Genomic DNA, 18,401 nt, shown 5'->3' with positions numbered 1-18,401 from the left:
CTACAGTTAGTACTAGTGGTTGTATTTATAGTTTATGTATGTGAGTGTATAGATTGGTAGGTGTGGGTTTGGTGTGCTGGGTTTACTTGGATGGGTTGAACTTGATGGACACTGATCTTTTTTCAACCCTATGTAACTATGTAACCAGGAGTTTGTGTATATTTTAAGTCAGGGATCCCCCTGAGCCACATTCAAATGTAAAAAGACTTAGGGAGCAACACAAGCATAAATAAGGGCTGTTATTGGCTATTTGGTAGCTCCTATATGGACTGGCAGCCTACATGAGACTCTGTTTGGCAGTAAAACTGTTTTTTATGTCTCCAAAACTTGCCTTCAAGCCAAGAATTCAAAACTAAACTCCTGTTTTTAGGCCAGTGGAAGCAAGATCCATAGGGTTGGTGAGCAACATGTTGCTCACAAGCCACTGGTTGGGGATTACTGTATTAAGTTGTGTAGCCCTTTTCTGGTTAAAATTCCTTGTCATTGTATTTCTGTGTTTTACAGGAATTTACTTGCCGCCTGAATACATTGACTTATTATTTTATGCAATTTTTTAATGGCATAAACCATTCATTGGTTTTGCAGCATAAAAGGCAATACACACCTTTATAAATATGCTGTTTATATTACCTTTTTTCTGTGTAAATTATATTGCACTGCACCATTTGATAAATAGGTCCATTTTATTATCACCCCCACCACACTGAAGGAGTTAAGTAAGACTCAAATCACTTATCATTTAATGTTTATTAAATATATCCTGTTCCATATCTTTTGATGTATTGGATGATCTCCAGCAACAAAGATCTTTAATGGAAGTTTGTCTCCAGGATATTGTCCCACATTCTCTACAAAGCAACATGTTGGTATCACAAGCTACGCAAACGTCAGAGTAAATCTTAAATGGTATATTGTAATTTTATTTATTTTTTTCTATGAATTAAACCATTATCATATCAATCCATTCATTTATATAGGGAAATCCAATAATGCTATCACATATAGCAACTAATCACCAGAGCGCATATACTTGTTACATGTTTAAAAGCAAACATCTTATTGGTTGCTATAGGTTACTGCACCTGAGCTTATTTTAATGACATATGGGGTAAATATTCTAAAATGGAAGTTGACGTGTGGTACTGCCACTCATTTGGCTTAATTATTACCCTGTCTTTTTTCAAAATTTTTGTACCAGGTATGGGATTCCCTATTCGTAAACCTGTTATCCAGAAAGCTTCAAATTACAGGAATGCCCATCTACCATAAAGTCCATGATAAGCAAATAATTAGAATTTTTGGAAATGTTTTTCTTTTTCTCTGTAATAATGAATCAGTCGTACTTGAGCCTAACTAAGCTGCATGATAACATATTGCTGGCAGTAAAATCCTATTGGGTTTTATTAAATATTTAAAAAAATTTTAGCACACTTAAGGTATTGAGATCCAAATTACAGAAAAATCCCTAACCCGGAAAACCCCAGGTCCCAAAAATTCTGGATACTAGATCCTATACCTGTACAAAGGACTAAAAAAGGAAACAATTTGGCCACCTCAGCGCTGCACCCCATGGAGCAGAATAGTGTTCTGTCGAATTGCTGGACTGAATTAACAAGGTCCCAAACATTCTGGATACTAGATCCTATACCTGTACAAAGGTCTAAAAAAAGGAAACAATTTGGCCACCTCAGCGCTGCAACCCATAGAGCAGAATAGTGTTCTGTCGAATTGCTACATGTATTTAATTTGAGAAATATGTCAATTCCTTAAAACACTTTCCTGATTGTAATTAGTAAAATTATTTTTTTGATCTCTTAATAATCTGCCTACTAGATGTTTTAGCTGGACTGAATTAGCAAACGTTCAGCAGGGGTTTACAGGGTTTACTATTAAGTCCCCAGGAACACCCTAAGCATATTTCTAATTGGTTCTATACACTGATATTTCCAGGCAAACAATTTGGTGTTGATAGTCTATTTTTCTTGTACATTCAGCCAATGGTTGGGTGTGAACAGTTACCATAGCCGAGGATGCCTTTATCTCAATTTCTATACAGCCATTCCTTGTAATACATGGTCAAGTTCGAAGTGCAGGGCAGACATGTATTTGTGACAAGTGGGGGAGAAATATATGCATCCCCACTCCCACAAAGAGGTAAGTTCAGGCTTGGTAGCTCCTCAGTGCTCACTGTTTTTGCACCTCATTTTTTAATTCAAGGCAAGGGTCATAAGTGTACCAAATTGTTACATTGATTTACAGCATACTACAGAGGTCATTTACAAAGTTAAAGTGTAAGGTGCAAAGTGAAAAAAACTGGCAAACTGCCATGCTTACTTCCTGCCCATATGTGTCCACCCCCCCCATCATCTTGTGCCATCCATCTGTTAAAAAGTTCTGGTGGGTGCAGGAAAACAGGATTTTTAATTTAGCTGTAGGTGCGAAGACCCTTTGCACTTTAGCACTTGCATCCAAGGTCATAGTAAATGGTCCCTTTGGTCATTGCAAATGTGCCCCAACTACATACGTGGCGATAAATGGAGCACAAGTCTAACATGGTAAGTTTTGGCTGCCAAACCTTTGCACTAGGAAGACAGCAAACACTTCCTTTGTACGATCATAGCAAAATTCAACCAAATATTATTTAATGACTTAGTGCTAACATAAAAATATGCCTATGGTTCATGTAGAAAATAGAATGAGAGGATTATTTACTGACACCGTCAGTGATTGGCATTACTAGTAATGTTTCCCTATCATCACTTGTGATATTTGCCTTCAATGTTCCTTTGATCATGCTAGTCAAAATACTAACTGTGCCCTGCATTTTAATATATAGCAATAAGAGTAATGGGGTATTCATTGTTAACTAGAAGAGCATTTCAATCATTGCTTTTTTTTTTATTTTACAAATGTTTCCTTTATCCTTTTTTAGTTAACAGTAATCTTACAAAGGCATGGTGTCTAAATGTATGTACTAAATATGTGCTTTCCTTTTGGATATTGGCCTGTTTAATCTTGCTAGAACTAGCTCTGGTTCTTGTCATACATATGTTGTCAACTCTTACCAGATAGATCTTAATTGGGTAGAACTGCTTGTTATACCTAATCACATCTCTGTTTTTGTTGCAGTCATATACTTACATGGTAAGTAATAATCCTGCCTAGTGCAGGGGAAATCAAACATACTTGAGAGAGAGTCTCTTCCTGCACATTCTATTCACTTTATAAGCTTTAAATAGCTCTATAAATCTATGAAGTAAATAACAAGCAGCAAGCTCCACTTCTCCACTTGCTTCAGATAACTAGTAGCCTGGTAGGTCTCTCCTCCCAATTCTAGGGTTATTAAACTTGTGCGCAAGCTTTTGGAGGAGTTTATTTGTGAACATGTCATTCATGGTCCTCAAGCACATGTGCACACAACAAATAAAATTCTCTACTCTAGAATTCTCCTACTACTTGCACAGCTGATCCCTTTCATTTGTATGTCCTCCAGCATATTTCTATCGGTAACCTTCATTATCAATGTATCTTTCTTCTCTGGTGCTCTCCTAAATATCATAAACCTGCGAGCATCATCCCCAGGTGACCCACATTTTCATCTATATTTTTGCAAAGGGCTATGGTTTCCTTTTGTGCCATGCTGTGTTAGTATCTCCATGCCACCACGGTGCACAAATAAAAAATAGAAACCCATAGGCAGAGGACGATGAAAGACATTTTCTGCACACATACATTCATACAGTCCCTGGGCAGTTTCAAATATAATATGCAAGAACACATAAAAAGATAAATACAGTGCAAATTTCATTAATAATAACCCCAGAACATAAGGATAAATACAGTACCAATTCCATGTATAATGCCCAAGAACAATTGGGAAAAAATACAATGTCAGTTTTTATGTATAATGGCCACAGAAAACATGACAGGATAATGTGCAAATGTCATACATAATAACCCTAGAACACTAAAGAATAAATACAGTGTCAGTTCCATATATATTGTAATGCCTTAAAAAACAGGACAAGACAGTGTCAGTTCCATATATACTGTAATGCCTTACAAAACAGGACAAGATATTGTCAGTTCCATCCAATACAATGTCAATGACATACAGTGTCAGTTTTATATATTATTCCCCCAGAACACATGGTAGTATAAATACAGTGTCAATTGCATACATCCCTGGATAAATGCTTCCTTAAATTCATATATATTGCTTCAAGAACACATTAGTATCAATAGACATACTGTATATTGCTTCAAGAACACATGGCAGGCCAAATGCAGTGCCAATTAATTCTTGAACACATAGTAGTACAATTAAAGTGTCAATGTTCATGTGTAATAACCCCAAAACAAACAGACAGATAACTATAGTGCCAATTTCATTAAATCATGCAGTTATTTATAAGGGCCTAATTATGTGCATAGGCCATTCCTGCTAACCATACTGAATTTTAATATATATGAGAACAGCTACTATATAGTTTTTTTCTGCAGTGGTATTCTCCAAAGAATTAGGAACACTGCATCTCTGGTATTTATGAATGGCATACATTGGTCTATTGAACTCTATGGATTATATGTTAACTGGGCCAAGCAATATACTAGCTCTTATTTATATGTGTTTTATTATGCTCTTACTTGTAGTTTCTATTAAAGGCATATATGTATTAAACATAAGCTCTTCTTATAAATCAGTCAAAATATATATTATTTTGTATGGTTGCATGTAATAAATATACATGTTAGTATATTTCCCTTGTAAGCAAGGAACATCATCACAAAGCAAAACCTTTATGGTTTCATAAAGGTGTTGAGGTAGGAAAGTTGGTAGGAAAAACATGTGCTTCATGGACAGCAGAAACTTGTGTCAGGTACAAAGGGGGGGCAATAAAGCATGCAAAAGTTGAGGAAAAAGGTATTCCACGGAGGAATAGAATGAACCCAAAATTATTTTTTAAATGTATAAGTAATTAAAAAATGAAGCAAGAAGGCATGGGAATCTTATTTTAAAGGTCAGTTGGTTGATGAGAGCAGGGAAAGAGCAGATTTTCTAAATTGTTATTTTTCATCTGTCTACTAGCGATGAGTGGAATTTTTCGGCAAGCTTGGATTCACGGGCAATTTTCACGTTTCACCATTGGCAGATTTCTTCACAAAATGGGCGCCAAAATGGGCGCCAAAATTTGCAGCGGACAAATTTGCTAAAGTGTTTGCTTTGCTGAAGTATTTGATACAGTTTCACTCAAAAGGTTATTGGTTAAATTAAGGAATATTGGTCTGGAACATAATATTTTACTTGGACAGATAACTGTCAGAATGATAGATTACAAAGAGTGATTGTAAATAAAGAATATTGTGATTGGACCAGTGTTGTTAGTGGATTACATCAGCGATCTGTCCTTTGTTTATTAATGCTTGATGTGGGCATTAAAAGTACTGTTTGTTACAAAATTGTGTAAAAATTCCTTTCAGAATAGTGTTACATTTCAGAGAGATTTGACTTAATTGGGGAACCGTGCAGCAAACTGTCAACTGGGGTTCAATGTTGACAAGTGCAAGGTTTTGCACTAATAGTAGTATGTTGGCGGTATCATTTAACTGAGAAGGATTTGGAGATATACGTGGATAACAAGCTATGTAATTCTAGGCAGTGTCATTTAGTGGCTACTAAAACAAATAAAGTAAAAAGGCATTAAAGGGCATTGGATAAGACCATAATTATGCCTCTTTATAGGTCTCTGGTAAGGCCTCATCTTATGCTGTGCAGTTTTGGGCTCTGGTCCTTAAGAAGGATATTAATGAGCTTTAGAGAGTGCAGAGACATGAAACTAAACTGTTAAAAGGGATAGAGGATTTTAAACTTTGAGACTGTCAAGGCTGGGGTTGTTTGGTGGCCACCTGTCCATTTCTTTACACAGGTTGTCTGGATCTGAACTGCTGTCAGGGTTTCAGAGCACTGAAACATGGTGAAAAATCTGTCAATATAATCTCCGAATTAGGTCACTGCCCTGCCCACTAAACTTTATCACCTGACCCTTAATCCCCCCTGGCATCATCTCCACCCCATGATGTCACTGAAAAACAAAAGTTGGAAACCCTACGAATCTCTATCCCCTGAAATTAAGAGCAATGGCAGAAGGGATTGTCAGCAGTGGGAAAACTGTTTTCCAGTGGGTGACTAAACAGCCCAAAATATCTTTGTTTTGCCATTATTGTAAATCACTGCAGGTAAACCATAACAATTGTGTCATTGAGTTAAAACCCTTTTCAAGCCATTAGTGCCAGTACAAAAGTAATTTTGAGTACCTAGTTGCTCACAGTAGAAGAGATTTCAAGCAGAGAACAAAGAGAGGAACCTACCTGCAAGCAGAAGTCTCAGGACTATGTAGCTTTTTGTTGTTGCCTTTTGTTTTTAACTACCTGAATTACCTCGGGGTATTCTGTGTAAGAAAGGAAAATACATGATTATTCCATATCTATTCCTTGGTAAAGCTGAACATGCCATTTTTGGCATGGAATCTCATATTTAGATTTCCATAGACAGCCTATAGTGGTCATTTACTAAAATTCATATTTCATTATTTTTCATGATTCGTGGGGGAAGGGGGGGTTGTGCTAAAACTTGATTTTTTTTTTCATGAAAAAAAACACATTTTTGGTGCTTTAAAGGAAAAAGAAAGTCATTTTGGCATTTTACTGCCAATAGATTTGCCACATTAATGCTATATTTATTCTACAGAAAGCATTACCATACCTGAGTAAAGAGCCCTAGAATCTCCCTCTGTTTGTTTAAGGTAGCAGCTACCATTTTAGCTTGGTCTTCATAGCCTAGATCACACATTCAGATAGAGGGGGTGTGAGTTCTTCTAAATTCTTAAGGGAGGGGAGTGTGAGGAAGTCAGATACCCTAAGAACATGTTTACATAAAAGAAGACAAGAAATCCTGTGTTTCTTTTGATAGAGGACTCAGTGCAGCTTTTCTGTGAGTGCTTATGGCTGTATTTACATTACAGTTACTTTTTTAAGTAAGTGTGTGAAAACAACAAAAAACGTGAATACAAAACTTGGCCTTCTAAAAGCTGTTGAGGTCACCTCCTAGGCAAATTAAAACGCAGAATTTTTTTATGACTTTAACGTTTTTCCATGAATGGACTTAATAAAAAAAAAAGTCTGAAAACCTCTAAAACCACAAATTAAATTTTTATTTAATTTGTGGTTTTAGAGCTTTTCAGACTTTTTTTTTATTAATAAGTCCATTCATGGAAAAACGTTAGTCATAAAAAAATTCTGCATTTTAATTTGCTGAGCTTTTTCAATTGGGATCTTTCAATAAATGACTAGACATTTGAGGTTTTAGTGGAAATTAGTTTATTTGTAGCTTCAAAAACATCTAAAACCAAAAAAAAATCCACAAAGAATGCTGATAAATCTGCCCCAAAGTGTAAAATGACTCCATCTGTCAGTAATAACAGGAAGTGATAGCTTTGATCTGAGATCGGGAAATTGTATGCATTGTAGCAGAATGTAAACCCATGAAATCTGTAAAAAAAAAATTCTGATTTTTACATGTGTTGTTGGTATACCTGGCATAGTACTGCATAACAAATGAGTGCCTCCGGTAAATTGTAGCCCAATCCTGATGTGCGCTGCCTTTACTGTCTGACACTCCCAATTAATCAAAAATGTAATTGGAAAATAATATTGTGTGACATTGATATTTACCATTGGAAATCATTGTCAAAGTTGTAAAATTGCCATTAAGAATGCTTAGGATGATTTCTTGAACAAGCATAATATCCAAGGCTATTGTGATACTGAAATCTACAGTTAGTATTGATGTTGTTATATATGGTTTATGTATGTGAGTATATAGATAGGTCGGTATGGATCTAAGTGTGCGCGCTGGGTTTACTTGGAGGGGTTGAACTTGATGGACTGTGGTCTTTTTCAACCCAACTTAACTATGTATTGTATCTGTGGGGAGAATAAGCATAAAAAATATAAGACTGTGAAACATTTAAGGGAAAATTACCCTTCCATCTCTCTGCATACAGTATATAATAAATAGGACATTTTATTTAGGTGCTATCATTAACCCTTAAATACTGTAGATCATAGACTCTAGGCTTGTATTTTCTTGTCAGTGCCATAGGTTTGCAATGTTTTGTTCAGCTATGGTATGGAAAAAAAGAGTAGTGCTAGATGAATGGTGCCAGTTGTGCCTGCCTAAACTGGCACAGAAAGGGTTACAAGTACTGCAAACATCTTGGCGCACTCTAAGATCCAATCAATTAAGTAGAATCTGCACTCTGCGTGTCAGTGAAGGTCAAAAGTTTATTCAACTGACATTTGCAAAGGCGACTGCTGATCAACCAAAGGCTTGAATAAACTTTTGACCTTCCCCACAAAGTGAGATATGCATGTGCCTATTTAAAAAATATATGATAATAGCTTTTTGGTTAGAAAGATGTATTCTGTGTTTTGGGGTTTAACTCTTACAAAGGGTATTACCCACCAGCTCTTATTATAGGTCAATTATTGTGTCCCCTAGTGTTTTATCCACCACCTCCTGTCTCCCCCAAAACATTATAATTCTGTTTTTGTGTCATGCAGTGTGTTATCTTTCAGTTGCTGTCTCCCCAATATCATTTTCTTCTGTTTCTGTCTATTTCAATGTGTTAGCCTTCAGGTTATGTCTCCCTCAGTGTGTCTTCCTTAGTGTGTCTTCCTTGAGTTTCTGTCTTCCCCAGGGTGTCTTCCTTCAGTTTCTGTCTCCCCCAGGGTGCCTTCCTTCAGTTTCTGTCTCCCCAGCGTGTCTTCCTTCAGTTTCTGTCTCCACCAGGGTGTCTTCCTTCAGTTTCTGTCTCCCCCAGGGTGTCTTCCTTCCGTTTCTGTCTCCCCAGGGTGTTTTTCTTCAGTTTCTGTCTCCCCCAGGGTGCCTTCCTTCAGTTTCTGTCTCCCCCAGGATGTCTTCCTTCAGTTTCTGTCTCCCCCAGGGTGTCTTCCTTCAGTTTCTGTCTCCACCAGGGTGTCTTCCTTCAGTTTCTGTCTCCACCAGGGTGTCTTCCTTCAGTTTCTGTCTCCCCCAGGGTGTCTTCCTTCCGTTTCTGTCTCCCCAGGGTGTCTTCCTTCAGTTTCTGTCTCCCCCAGGGTGTCTTCCTTCAGTTTCTGTCTCCACCAGGGTGTCTTCCTTCAGTTTCTGTCTCCACCAGGGTGTCTTCCTTCAGTTTCTGTCTCCACCAGGGTGTCTTCCTTCCGTTTCTGTCTCCCCAGGGTGATTTTCTTCAGTTTCTGTCTCCCCCAGGGTGCCTTCCTTCAGTTTCTGTCTCCCCCAGGATGTCTTCCTTCAGTTTCTGTCTTCCCCAGGGTGTCTTCCTTCAGTTTCTGTCTTCCCCAGGGTGCCTTCCTTCAGTTTCTGTCTCCCCCAGGATGTCTTCCTTCAGTTTCTGTCTCCCCCAGGGTGTCTTCCTTCAGTTTCTTCTTCCTTATAGTGTTTTCCTTCAGAGTGTTCTTCTTCAGTTTCTGTCTGTCTGTCTTTCCTTCAGTTTTTGTCTCTCCCAGTGGGGTTTTCATTAGTTTCTGGCTTCCCTTTTTATGTTATGCTTTAGTTTCTGTCTCCCCCATTAGTTTTTCTTCAGTTTCTGTCTCCCTAAGTGTGTCATTCATCAGTTTCTGTCTCCACAGTTTTTTTTTCCTCCAGTTCATGTCACTTAGGAGCATATTTAGTATGCTTTGTAAAACAAAATTCGCTGAAAAAACGATGTAAAAAGCTGTGTAAAATAAACCGTGAAGTTCAGCGTCCGAACACCAGATTTTACACCGTTAATTTACGTACGTTCCGGTGGAAGAACGAACACATAAAGAACGCTGATTTTACACCGGTTTTTACACGGCAAAGCCTGCCAATGTGTGGTGGCAAATTTTCTCACCATTTTTTACACAGCCCCTAAATCTCCTGGTGTCCCAACACCAGGGGCATATTAATTATAGTCAACATCATCGGTGATGTCAGCCATGGCAACCAATAATTAGATTTTAATGGTCACCTAAAAGTTAGAAAACAAAAGCAAAGATCTTATTGGTTGCTATGGGCAACATCACTGGTGATGTTGGCTTACGCATTGTAATAAATATTCCCCCCTATGTGCCTATAATGAATGCCTCACTTGCGGTTTGAGTCCCACGGGAGAAAAGTGCTATATAAATGATCCTTACCTTACAGTTTAGCTCATGTGGTGTGCTATCGGGTACTTTTTTTCTACTAGTGCCCAATTTCCTGACAGCCAGTAAAAAATGGAAACTTAGTAAGGGGCTCCTGGAGCGCACTGCATCTATAATTTGCATCTCCTTCATACTCTGTGTATGGACACTTTTCTGGTTGTAAAAATGAGTTAGGGCCAGTTTGTGGGTCAGATTTTATCTGATTTTGATCAGATTTTCACCATGAAACACCACAAAACAGCACAAGATTTTACATAGTAAGTTGGGTTGAAAAAAGACATACGTCCATCAAGTTCAACCATAATGCCTATATATAACCTGCCTAACTACTAGTTGATCCAGTGGAAGGCAAAAAACCCCATCTGAAGCCTCTCTAATTTGCCGCATAGGGGAAAAAATTCCTTCCTGACTCCAAGATGGCAATCGGACCAGTCCCTGGATCAACTTGTACTAAGAGCTATCTCCCATAACCCTGTATTCCCTCACTTGCTAAGAATCCATCCAGCCCCTTCTTAAAGTTATATAATGTATCAGCCAGTACAACTGGGGAGGGAATTCCACAACTTCACAGCTCTCACTGTAAAAAATCCTTTCCGAATATTTAAATGGAACCTCCCTTCTTCTAAACGGAGTGGGTGCCCTCGTGTCCGTTGGACAGACCTACTGGTAAATAAAACATTAGAAAGGTTATTATTTGATCCCTTTATATATTTATACATAGTTATCATGTCACCTCTTAAGCGCCTCTTCTCCAGTGTAAACAGACCCAACTTGGCCAGTCTTTCTTCATAACTGAGACTTTCCATACCCTTTACCAGCTTAGTTGCCCTTCTCTGGACCCTCTCTAACTCAATAATGTCTCGTTTGAGCACTGGAGACCAAAACTGAACAGCATATTCTAGATGGGGCCTTACCAGTGCTCTGTAAAGGGGAAGAATAACCCCCTCCTCCCGTGAATCTATACCCCTTTTAATACAGCTCAAAACCTTGTTTGCCCTTGCATCTGCTGCCTGGCATTGCTTGCTACAGCCAAGTTTATTATCTACAAGGACTCCAAGGTCCTTCTCCATTATGGATTTGCCTAGTGCAGTCCCATTAAGGGTATACGGGGCTTGCATATTTTTACATCCCAGGTGCATGACCTTACATTTATCCACATTAAATCTCATCTGCCACTTAGCTGCCCAGATTGCCAGTTGGTCAAGATCCTGCTGCAGGGATGTCACATCCTGGATAGAATTGACTGGTCTGCAGAGTTTTGTGTCATCTGCAAACATTGATACATTACTCATAAAACCCTCCCCTAAGTCATTTATGAACAAATTAAACAAAAGTGGACCCAGTACAGAACCATGAGGGACCCCACTGAGAACCTTATTCCAAGTAGAGAATGTGCCATTAACAACCACCCTCTGTACCCGATCCTGTAGCCAGTTTTCTATCCATGTGCAAACAACTTCACTAAGACCAATAGACCTTAGCTTAGAAAGCAGTCGTTTGTGGGGAACGGTATCAAATGCTTTGGCAAAATCCAAATAGATTATATCTACTGCACCTCCACTGTCCAGCTTCTTACTTACCTCATCATAAAAAGCAATTAAATTGGTCTGACATGACAGGTCCTTCATAAAGCCATGCTGATTACTGCTCATAATGGCATTCTCCACTACATAATTTTGAATGTGATCCTTTAACAAGCCTTAAAATAACTTGCCCACCACGGATGTCAAACTTACAGGCCTATAATTGCCAGGCTGAGGTCTTACTCCCTTTTTAAATATGGGAATGACATTCACCTTCTTCCAATCCCTAGGTACCATACCTGATGAAAGCGAGTCTGAGAATATCAGAAACAAGGGCCACTGCAATTCTGCCGCTAGCTCTCTCAGTACCCGAGGGTGTATTCCATCTGGCCCAGGTGCCTTGTTTACATTTATCGTGTGTAACCCTTTAAGCACCATATCCTGTGCCAACCACTGTGTAGTTGGAGCTGAGGCAACAGTGCAGCTATTGCGTTGGACTTGGCCCTCTGGCTCCTCTACTGTATACACAGAAGAAAAGAACTGGTTAAGCACATCTGCCTTTTCTGTATCCGCTGTAACCATATTGTTACTATAACTCAATGGGGCCACACCCTCAACCTGCATCTTTTTACTATTAATATACTTAAAAAACTTTTTGGGGTTAGTCTTGGCCTCGGCCGCGATGCGCTCCTCATTTTCTATCTTTGCCTTCCGGATTGCTGTTTTACAACACTTGTTATAGTGTTTATAATCATTAAACGCATCTACTGTCCCCTCTGACTTATATTTCTTAAAAGCTTTCCTTTTTTTCCCTATTAACTTCTTTACCTCAGAGTTAAGCCACATAGGGTGATTCTTAACACTTCTACTTTTTCTTATTAATGGAATGAATTGAGAACAGTAATGATTTAATATCATTTTAAATGACAACCATTTCTGCTCTGTGTTTTTATCAGAAAACATAATGCCCCAATTTATGCCCTGAAGCACTGCCCTTAAGGAACTAAAATCTGCCTTCCTAAAATTCAGTGTCTTTGTTGCCCCCGTGTAAATTTGTTTCCTGCACCAAACATCAAATGAAATAACATTATGGTCACTATTACCCAGGGGTTCAACCACTTGCACATTTGCTATACGTTCTGGGTCATTACTAGATCTAGTATAGTATGGTTCCTGGTTGGCTCCTCAACAACTTGTGACATAAAGTTGTCATGCAGCAAGTTTATAAACTTGTTCCCATTTAGTGCCCTGGCAGTACTATTGCCCCAGTCAATATCAGGGTAATTAAAATCCCCCATTATTATCACTTGCCCCAAACTAGCAGCCTTTTCTATTTGCAACAGGAGCTGGGCCTCCTCCTCTTCGCTTACATTAGGGGGTCTATAGCATACCCCTACAATTAGTTTGGTAGATTCTTTACTATCTGTGAGAAGCTCAACCCGTAAGGATTCAGCTCCCTCTGTTACCCCCATCACTTCCTCCTTAATATTTGCTTTTAATTCCTGCTTAATGAACAGACACACTCCTCCTCCTTTTCTATTGCCCCTGTCCCTCCGAAACAATGTATAACCCCCAATATTAACTGCCCAGTCATGAGACTCATTCAACCAAGTTTCAGCAACACCAATCACATCATATTTCCACTCCAACGCCAGTACCTTCAGCTCTCCCATTTTACCAGTCAGACTCCTTGCATTGGTAAACATACATTTAATACTGGTTCCAGCGTGAGAATGACGTGTAAACAACTTATGGGCCTCCCTGCCATTATCAGTATCCCGAAGCAAGTCTCCTCCCCCATTTTCCCTTACTATGCCCACTACCTCATCTATCCTGTCTACCACAGAATTTCCCGCTGCACCCTCCCCCCCCACTCCTAGTTTAAAATCTCCCCCAACCCGCAAGCCATCTTTTCCCCCAAAGCAGCTGCCCCATCATCATTGAGGTGCAGCCCATCCCTGGCAAAGAGCTTGTAGCCGATTGAGAAATCAGCCCAGTTCTGGAGAAACCCAAAGCCCTCCTCCTTGCACCAATCTCTCAGCCATGCATTAATCTCCCTAAGCTTCCGCTGCCTTCTTAACGTTGCTCGTGGCTAGAGATGTAGCGAACTGTTCGCCGGCGAACTAATTCGCGCGAACATCGGGTGTTCGCAAGTCTGCAAATTCGCGAACTTTTCGTGATGTTCGCAATTTGGGTTCGCCGGCACCGAAAAAATCGCAAAACTTACGATAACGTTACGAATGCTCAGAAAAAGTCGCAAAACTTACGATAACGTTACGAATGCTCCGAAAAAGTCGCAAAACTTACGATAACGTTACGAATTCTCCGAAAAAGTCGCAAAACTTACGATAACGTTACGAATGCTCCGAAAAAGTCGCAAAACTTACGATAACTTTACGAATGCTCCGAAAAAGTCGCAAAACTTACGATAACTTTACGAAAGCGCCGGAAATTACGAAAAAGTCGCAAAATTGCCGATCATTTCGAAAAACAGCGTGGGTCAATTTTTCAGAGAAATTTTTGCTTGATCCCCCTCCTGCATGCCACTGTCCAGGTCGTGGCACCCTTTAAACAACTTTAAAATCAGTTTTCTGGCCAGAAATGGCTTTTCTAGGTTTTAAAGTTCGCCTTCCCATTGAAGTCTATGGGGTTCGCAAAGTTCGCGAATATTCGCAATTTTCGGCGGAAGTTCGCGAACAGGTTCGCGAACTTTTTTTTTGAGGTTCGCTACATCCCTACTCGTGGCACAGGTAATATCTCTGAGAAAATTACCTTGGAAGTCCTCGCCCTCAACTTCGCACGTAGCTTTTTAAAATCGTTCTTGAGGACTTCCCCCCCTCCTCTAGCTTTGTCATTGGTACCTATCTGTACCAAGACCGCCGGGTCTTCCCCAGCCCCTCCCAACAATTTGTCCACTCGTTCCACCACATGCCGAACCCTAGCACCAGGCAAGCAACACACAGTTTGGCATGTAGGGTCTTTGCGACAAATTACCCTATCCACCTTTTTAATAATTGAATCCCCTACAACTATAGCCTGCCTTCCCTTCCTAGCACTATTCCCCCCACCTGTATTAGAGGTGCCGGCTCCCAGGGTGCTCAGAGAGTCAGCCTGCTCCATACATGCCAGCTCAGAGCTGCCTTCCCCAGCATCTTCACCTAAAGCAGCAAATCTGTTGGTTTGTACAAACAGTGAACCAGCCACCCTACCCTTGTGTCCCCTACTGCCCCTCTTAACTGTGACATATTTGTCTCCCTCATTAACCTCCACTGTCCCTTCTCCACCCCCCACTACACCGGCCCCTGCCAGTGGTTGCTCAGTGAGCCTCCTGTTCTCCCCCATGTTTGCAGCTGCCCTCAGTGCTGCCAGTTCCCCCCTTAGATTCTGCACCTCAGATTCCAAGAGGAAAACCCACCTGCATCTCTCACAAGTAAATGCTGCATGGAACTGCTGCTCCAGGACCACATACATGCGACAAGATGCACATTAAGTCACACCAGCAATCATACTGCAACTCATATTGCTACTGGGTACTTACAGTCTCCCGAGTGCAATCCCTTGTATAGTGCCTTTTAAGTTTCAAATGCCTTTTTTGTTTTTAACGCCTGCTATACACTTAATTTACATGCAACACTCGCTTAGCAGCTCCCACACTCGCTGTGCAGTCAGAAACTTATTGAGGTTCAAAGCAAACAGCCAAACGTCTGTTGAGAATTTACCAGATTTACTCCACCCCCTTAATTAGTATGCTCAATCAGCCAGGTAGCACTTATAAGTCACACAGCAGTTAGTTAATTTCAACCAGCACTCCCAGCATGCACAGTAAACCCCAAACACCTTTTTTGTTTTTAACGCCTGCTATACACTTAATTTACATGCAACACTTTAGATTACATGCAACACTCGCTAGCAGCTCCCAAACTCGCTGTGCAGTCAGAAACTTATTGAGGTTCAAACCCTTTTTTGTAGGATCGTATAAAATCTGGTCTCCATAGGATGTAATGTAAAGTTGGATCAGATAAAGTTGAATTAAGTTGTTTGTTCCTGCATCTATATCTAACAGTCAATATATTTCAGTAAGAAAAAAAAAAGGCTGTCAGATACCATCGGATTTCATCTTGTCAGATGAAGCATACAATATTGATGGCAAATCTTTAATGTAGTTAACATGTCAGATTTTTGCATCAGGCCAATTATATTTTGATCTATGTGACTACATCCAGTTTGTAGGATGCTTTTGTCAATCCAAAGACATCTGGGAAACGCTCCTGTAGAGTGTAGCCTTTACACTATGGGTTGATCCTTCTGTCAACTCATAAGCATAACCCATAGACAATATGGTGCCGATTCACTAAAGGTCGATAACGCTTATCGCATGTTTTTTTGCGTTAAAAAGCATGCAATAAATAAATACCGATTCATAAGTCATTTTGCATGCGTTAACGCGCATATCGCATGCACTAAATAACGCATTGAGGTAATTATCGCATAGAAATAATACTAACGAATAATTCACAAAGCATAAGAAGCGTTAAAATCATAAAATGTGGCGATAATTATTGTGAAACTTAACGCCTCCCAGGTGTAGGCGTTACTGTACAAAGTTGCAGCTGGTGATTGTCTGTGGTGACAAAATGGATTTTGCAGTTGCAGTCCTAGAGGGATGCATCCTCCAGTTTTCAGGGAAATGGTAATTTTCAGAACGGTAGTTTTCAGAAAGTAATGGTTACGTGCGTAATAGCGTGCGCTAATATCGCATGTGCAAAAAATACCGCTTGAAAATTGGTCATCGCGAGATAAATAACGCCAAGAACATCGCTTCTTAATTATCACAAGTATCCTTTTATTGAATCGAGCGTTAAGTAGCAAAAAATAAGAAGTGGTAAAACTTTTAACGCATACTATAAATAGCACTCGTTTTATCGACCCCTATGTGTTTTAAGCACATCACTTAAGACTAATGTTTTCACCTCAGTACCTTCAGAGAGGACTTTGGTGATTATATCTGTCATTAACTAGGTAAGTATGGTAAACACTCTGTCCATGTAAGACAGCACTAGTTACAGATGGGCTCCACTTTGGTGTTTCTGTGTGACTCCTCCTTACACAAGCAGTGTCGAGGACTATTTTCCATGGGAAGCAGTGACAGAAGCTTAAGGGTATATTGATTGTCCCTCTGTGAGTGCATCTCAGGGTTAGACAATTGGCCTGGGGCATTATTACTAGCCAAGCACATATGAAAAGAGAAGGCTGATTCAAAATTGTAAATAGTTTTTTCTCCAAAATAAAAACTTGCCTTTCCAGTGCCCAATTAATGGGCAAATGGGCCTAGAGTTATACAAAACAATAATTAGGAATCTGTTCATATGCTTATAGTCTCATCTCACCTCCCCATTCTGTTCTTTTAAAGCCCATGGACCACCCACATCCGTTACATGGTGGATGCAAAACACCGAGATTTGGCCTTGTTTTTTGCAATTTGACCCTTGTCCTAGTAAATGGCTGAACTGTATGACATAAACCATTGACAACAGAGAGTGATATAGTAAAGCAGGCCTGGTCATTTATGATTTTTATGGCACTAGTGTGTGTGTGTATATATATACACACACACAAAGCAACATTATATACATTTATATTTCCAGGCTCACCTAATTCAAAGCTAGTCACGGTAATGCACTCACTACACAGTGAAAAGCACCTAAAAAGCAGCAGTCAGATTATGTGTTTATGGCAGATGTTGCACTTAAAGCTTCATTACCTTTCTCATCCAGTGAATGCATCTGCTATTATTTACACAAGTGGCCTACAAGAGCAGCTCTTCAGATTAATATAGCGGAATGAGGTTCATGAATGAGATGAATGAATTGAAACAAATCTGCTGTATTGAAACAAAGATGAACCCTTTCTGTTTATGGTAACTGTATTTTATGTTACGTACAACATGATATACACGTGATAACACGTAGTCCTTGCTGGTGCAGCAATCTGTGTTGCCATTTTATTTTATGTACAAATTACATTATTTATCATTTTATTATATGTATATATTATATATTATGACTGTTTAACCATTTTTTCAAATAGGGAGCTGCTAGATTTGGACCCAATGGCATCCTTGAGCGAGGGGATTTACTGGTCAGTTTAATAGAGCTCATGTTGTTTGGCGACATTGATTTTGACCAAGCCCCAAATTTCCAGCCTTCTAAAACAATGCTTCTGTAAACAGAATCTTGATCCATTTCCTAATATTGAAGATAAGTATTTAAAGGACCAGTTGTCCAACTATACTTTTGACTATGGTTTTAATAAAGAAAAAGTTATAGTATACAACCCATTTGTTGTGACTGTTTTGTTAGCAGGAGTTCACTATGCAGAGGAATTATCTCTGGTTGGGTAATTATGTGTGGTAATGTGTAAAATGTTAGATAATTATATTTGGTAATGATATACCTCACAAGGGCCAAACATGAAGTTCTGTTAATCTTAAGAAATAACATTCTGTTCATGCAGCATGTATAATTCAACAAATTATATGGAGGTAGTAAATGTGAAAGCATAACAATTCTTAATTACTGTTTAATAAAAATTATGGAAACTGATCTTTTTTTTAACTAAAGGGAAAGGAATGTATTTTCATTGAATGTT

The 18,401-nt window shown here is 39.3% G+C and overlaps 1 protein-coding gene and 1 non-coding gene across 2 annotated transcripts in view; both read left to right on the top strand.

Moving 5' to 3' along the window:
* slc36a1 (solute carrier family 36 (proton/amino acid symporter), member 1) overlaps positions 1 to 18,061 on the top strand; it is a 135,269-nt gene extending 117,208 nt beyond the window's left edge. The window contains exon 11 of the mRNA XM_018092822.2: positions 17,841 to 18,061. Coding sequence (XP_017948311.1) covers positions 17,841 to 17,851 — 11 coding nt within the window. The 3' untranslated portion in view covers positions 17,852 to 18,061. The remainder of the gene's footprint in view (positions 1 to 17,840) is intronic.
* mir9406 (microRNA mir-9406) lies at positions 14,859 to 14,953 on the top strand. The gene has a single exon (NR_130614.1). It is a non-coding gene; the product is annotated as a microRNA mir-9406 (primary transcript).
* Positions 18,062 to 18,401: the final 340 nt, after the last annotated feature.

This window comes from Xenopus tropicalis, chromosome 3 (genome assembly GCF_000004195.4).
Source record: "Xenopus tropicalis strain Nigerian chromosome 3, UCB_Xtro_10.0, whole genome shotgun sequence".
In the NCBI taxonomy this organism is placed as follows: Eukaryota; Metazoa; Chordata; class Amphibia; order Anura; family Pipidae; genus Xenopus; species Xenopus tropicalis.
This window is presented reverse-complemented; position numbering and strand designations above follow the sequence as displayed.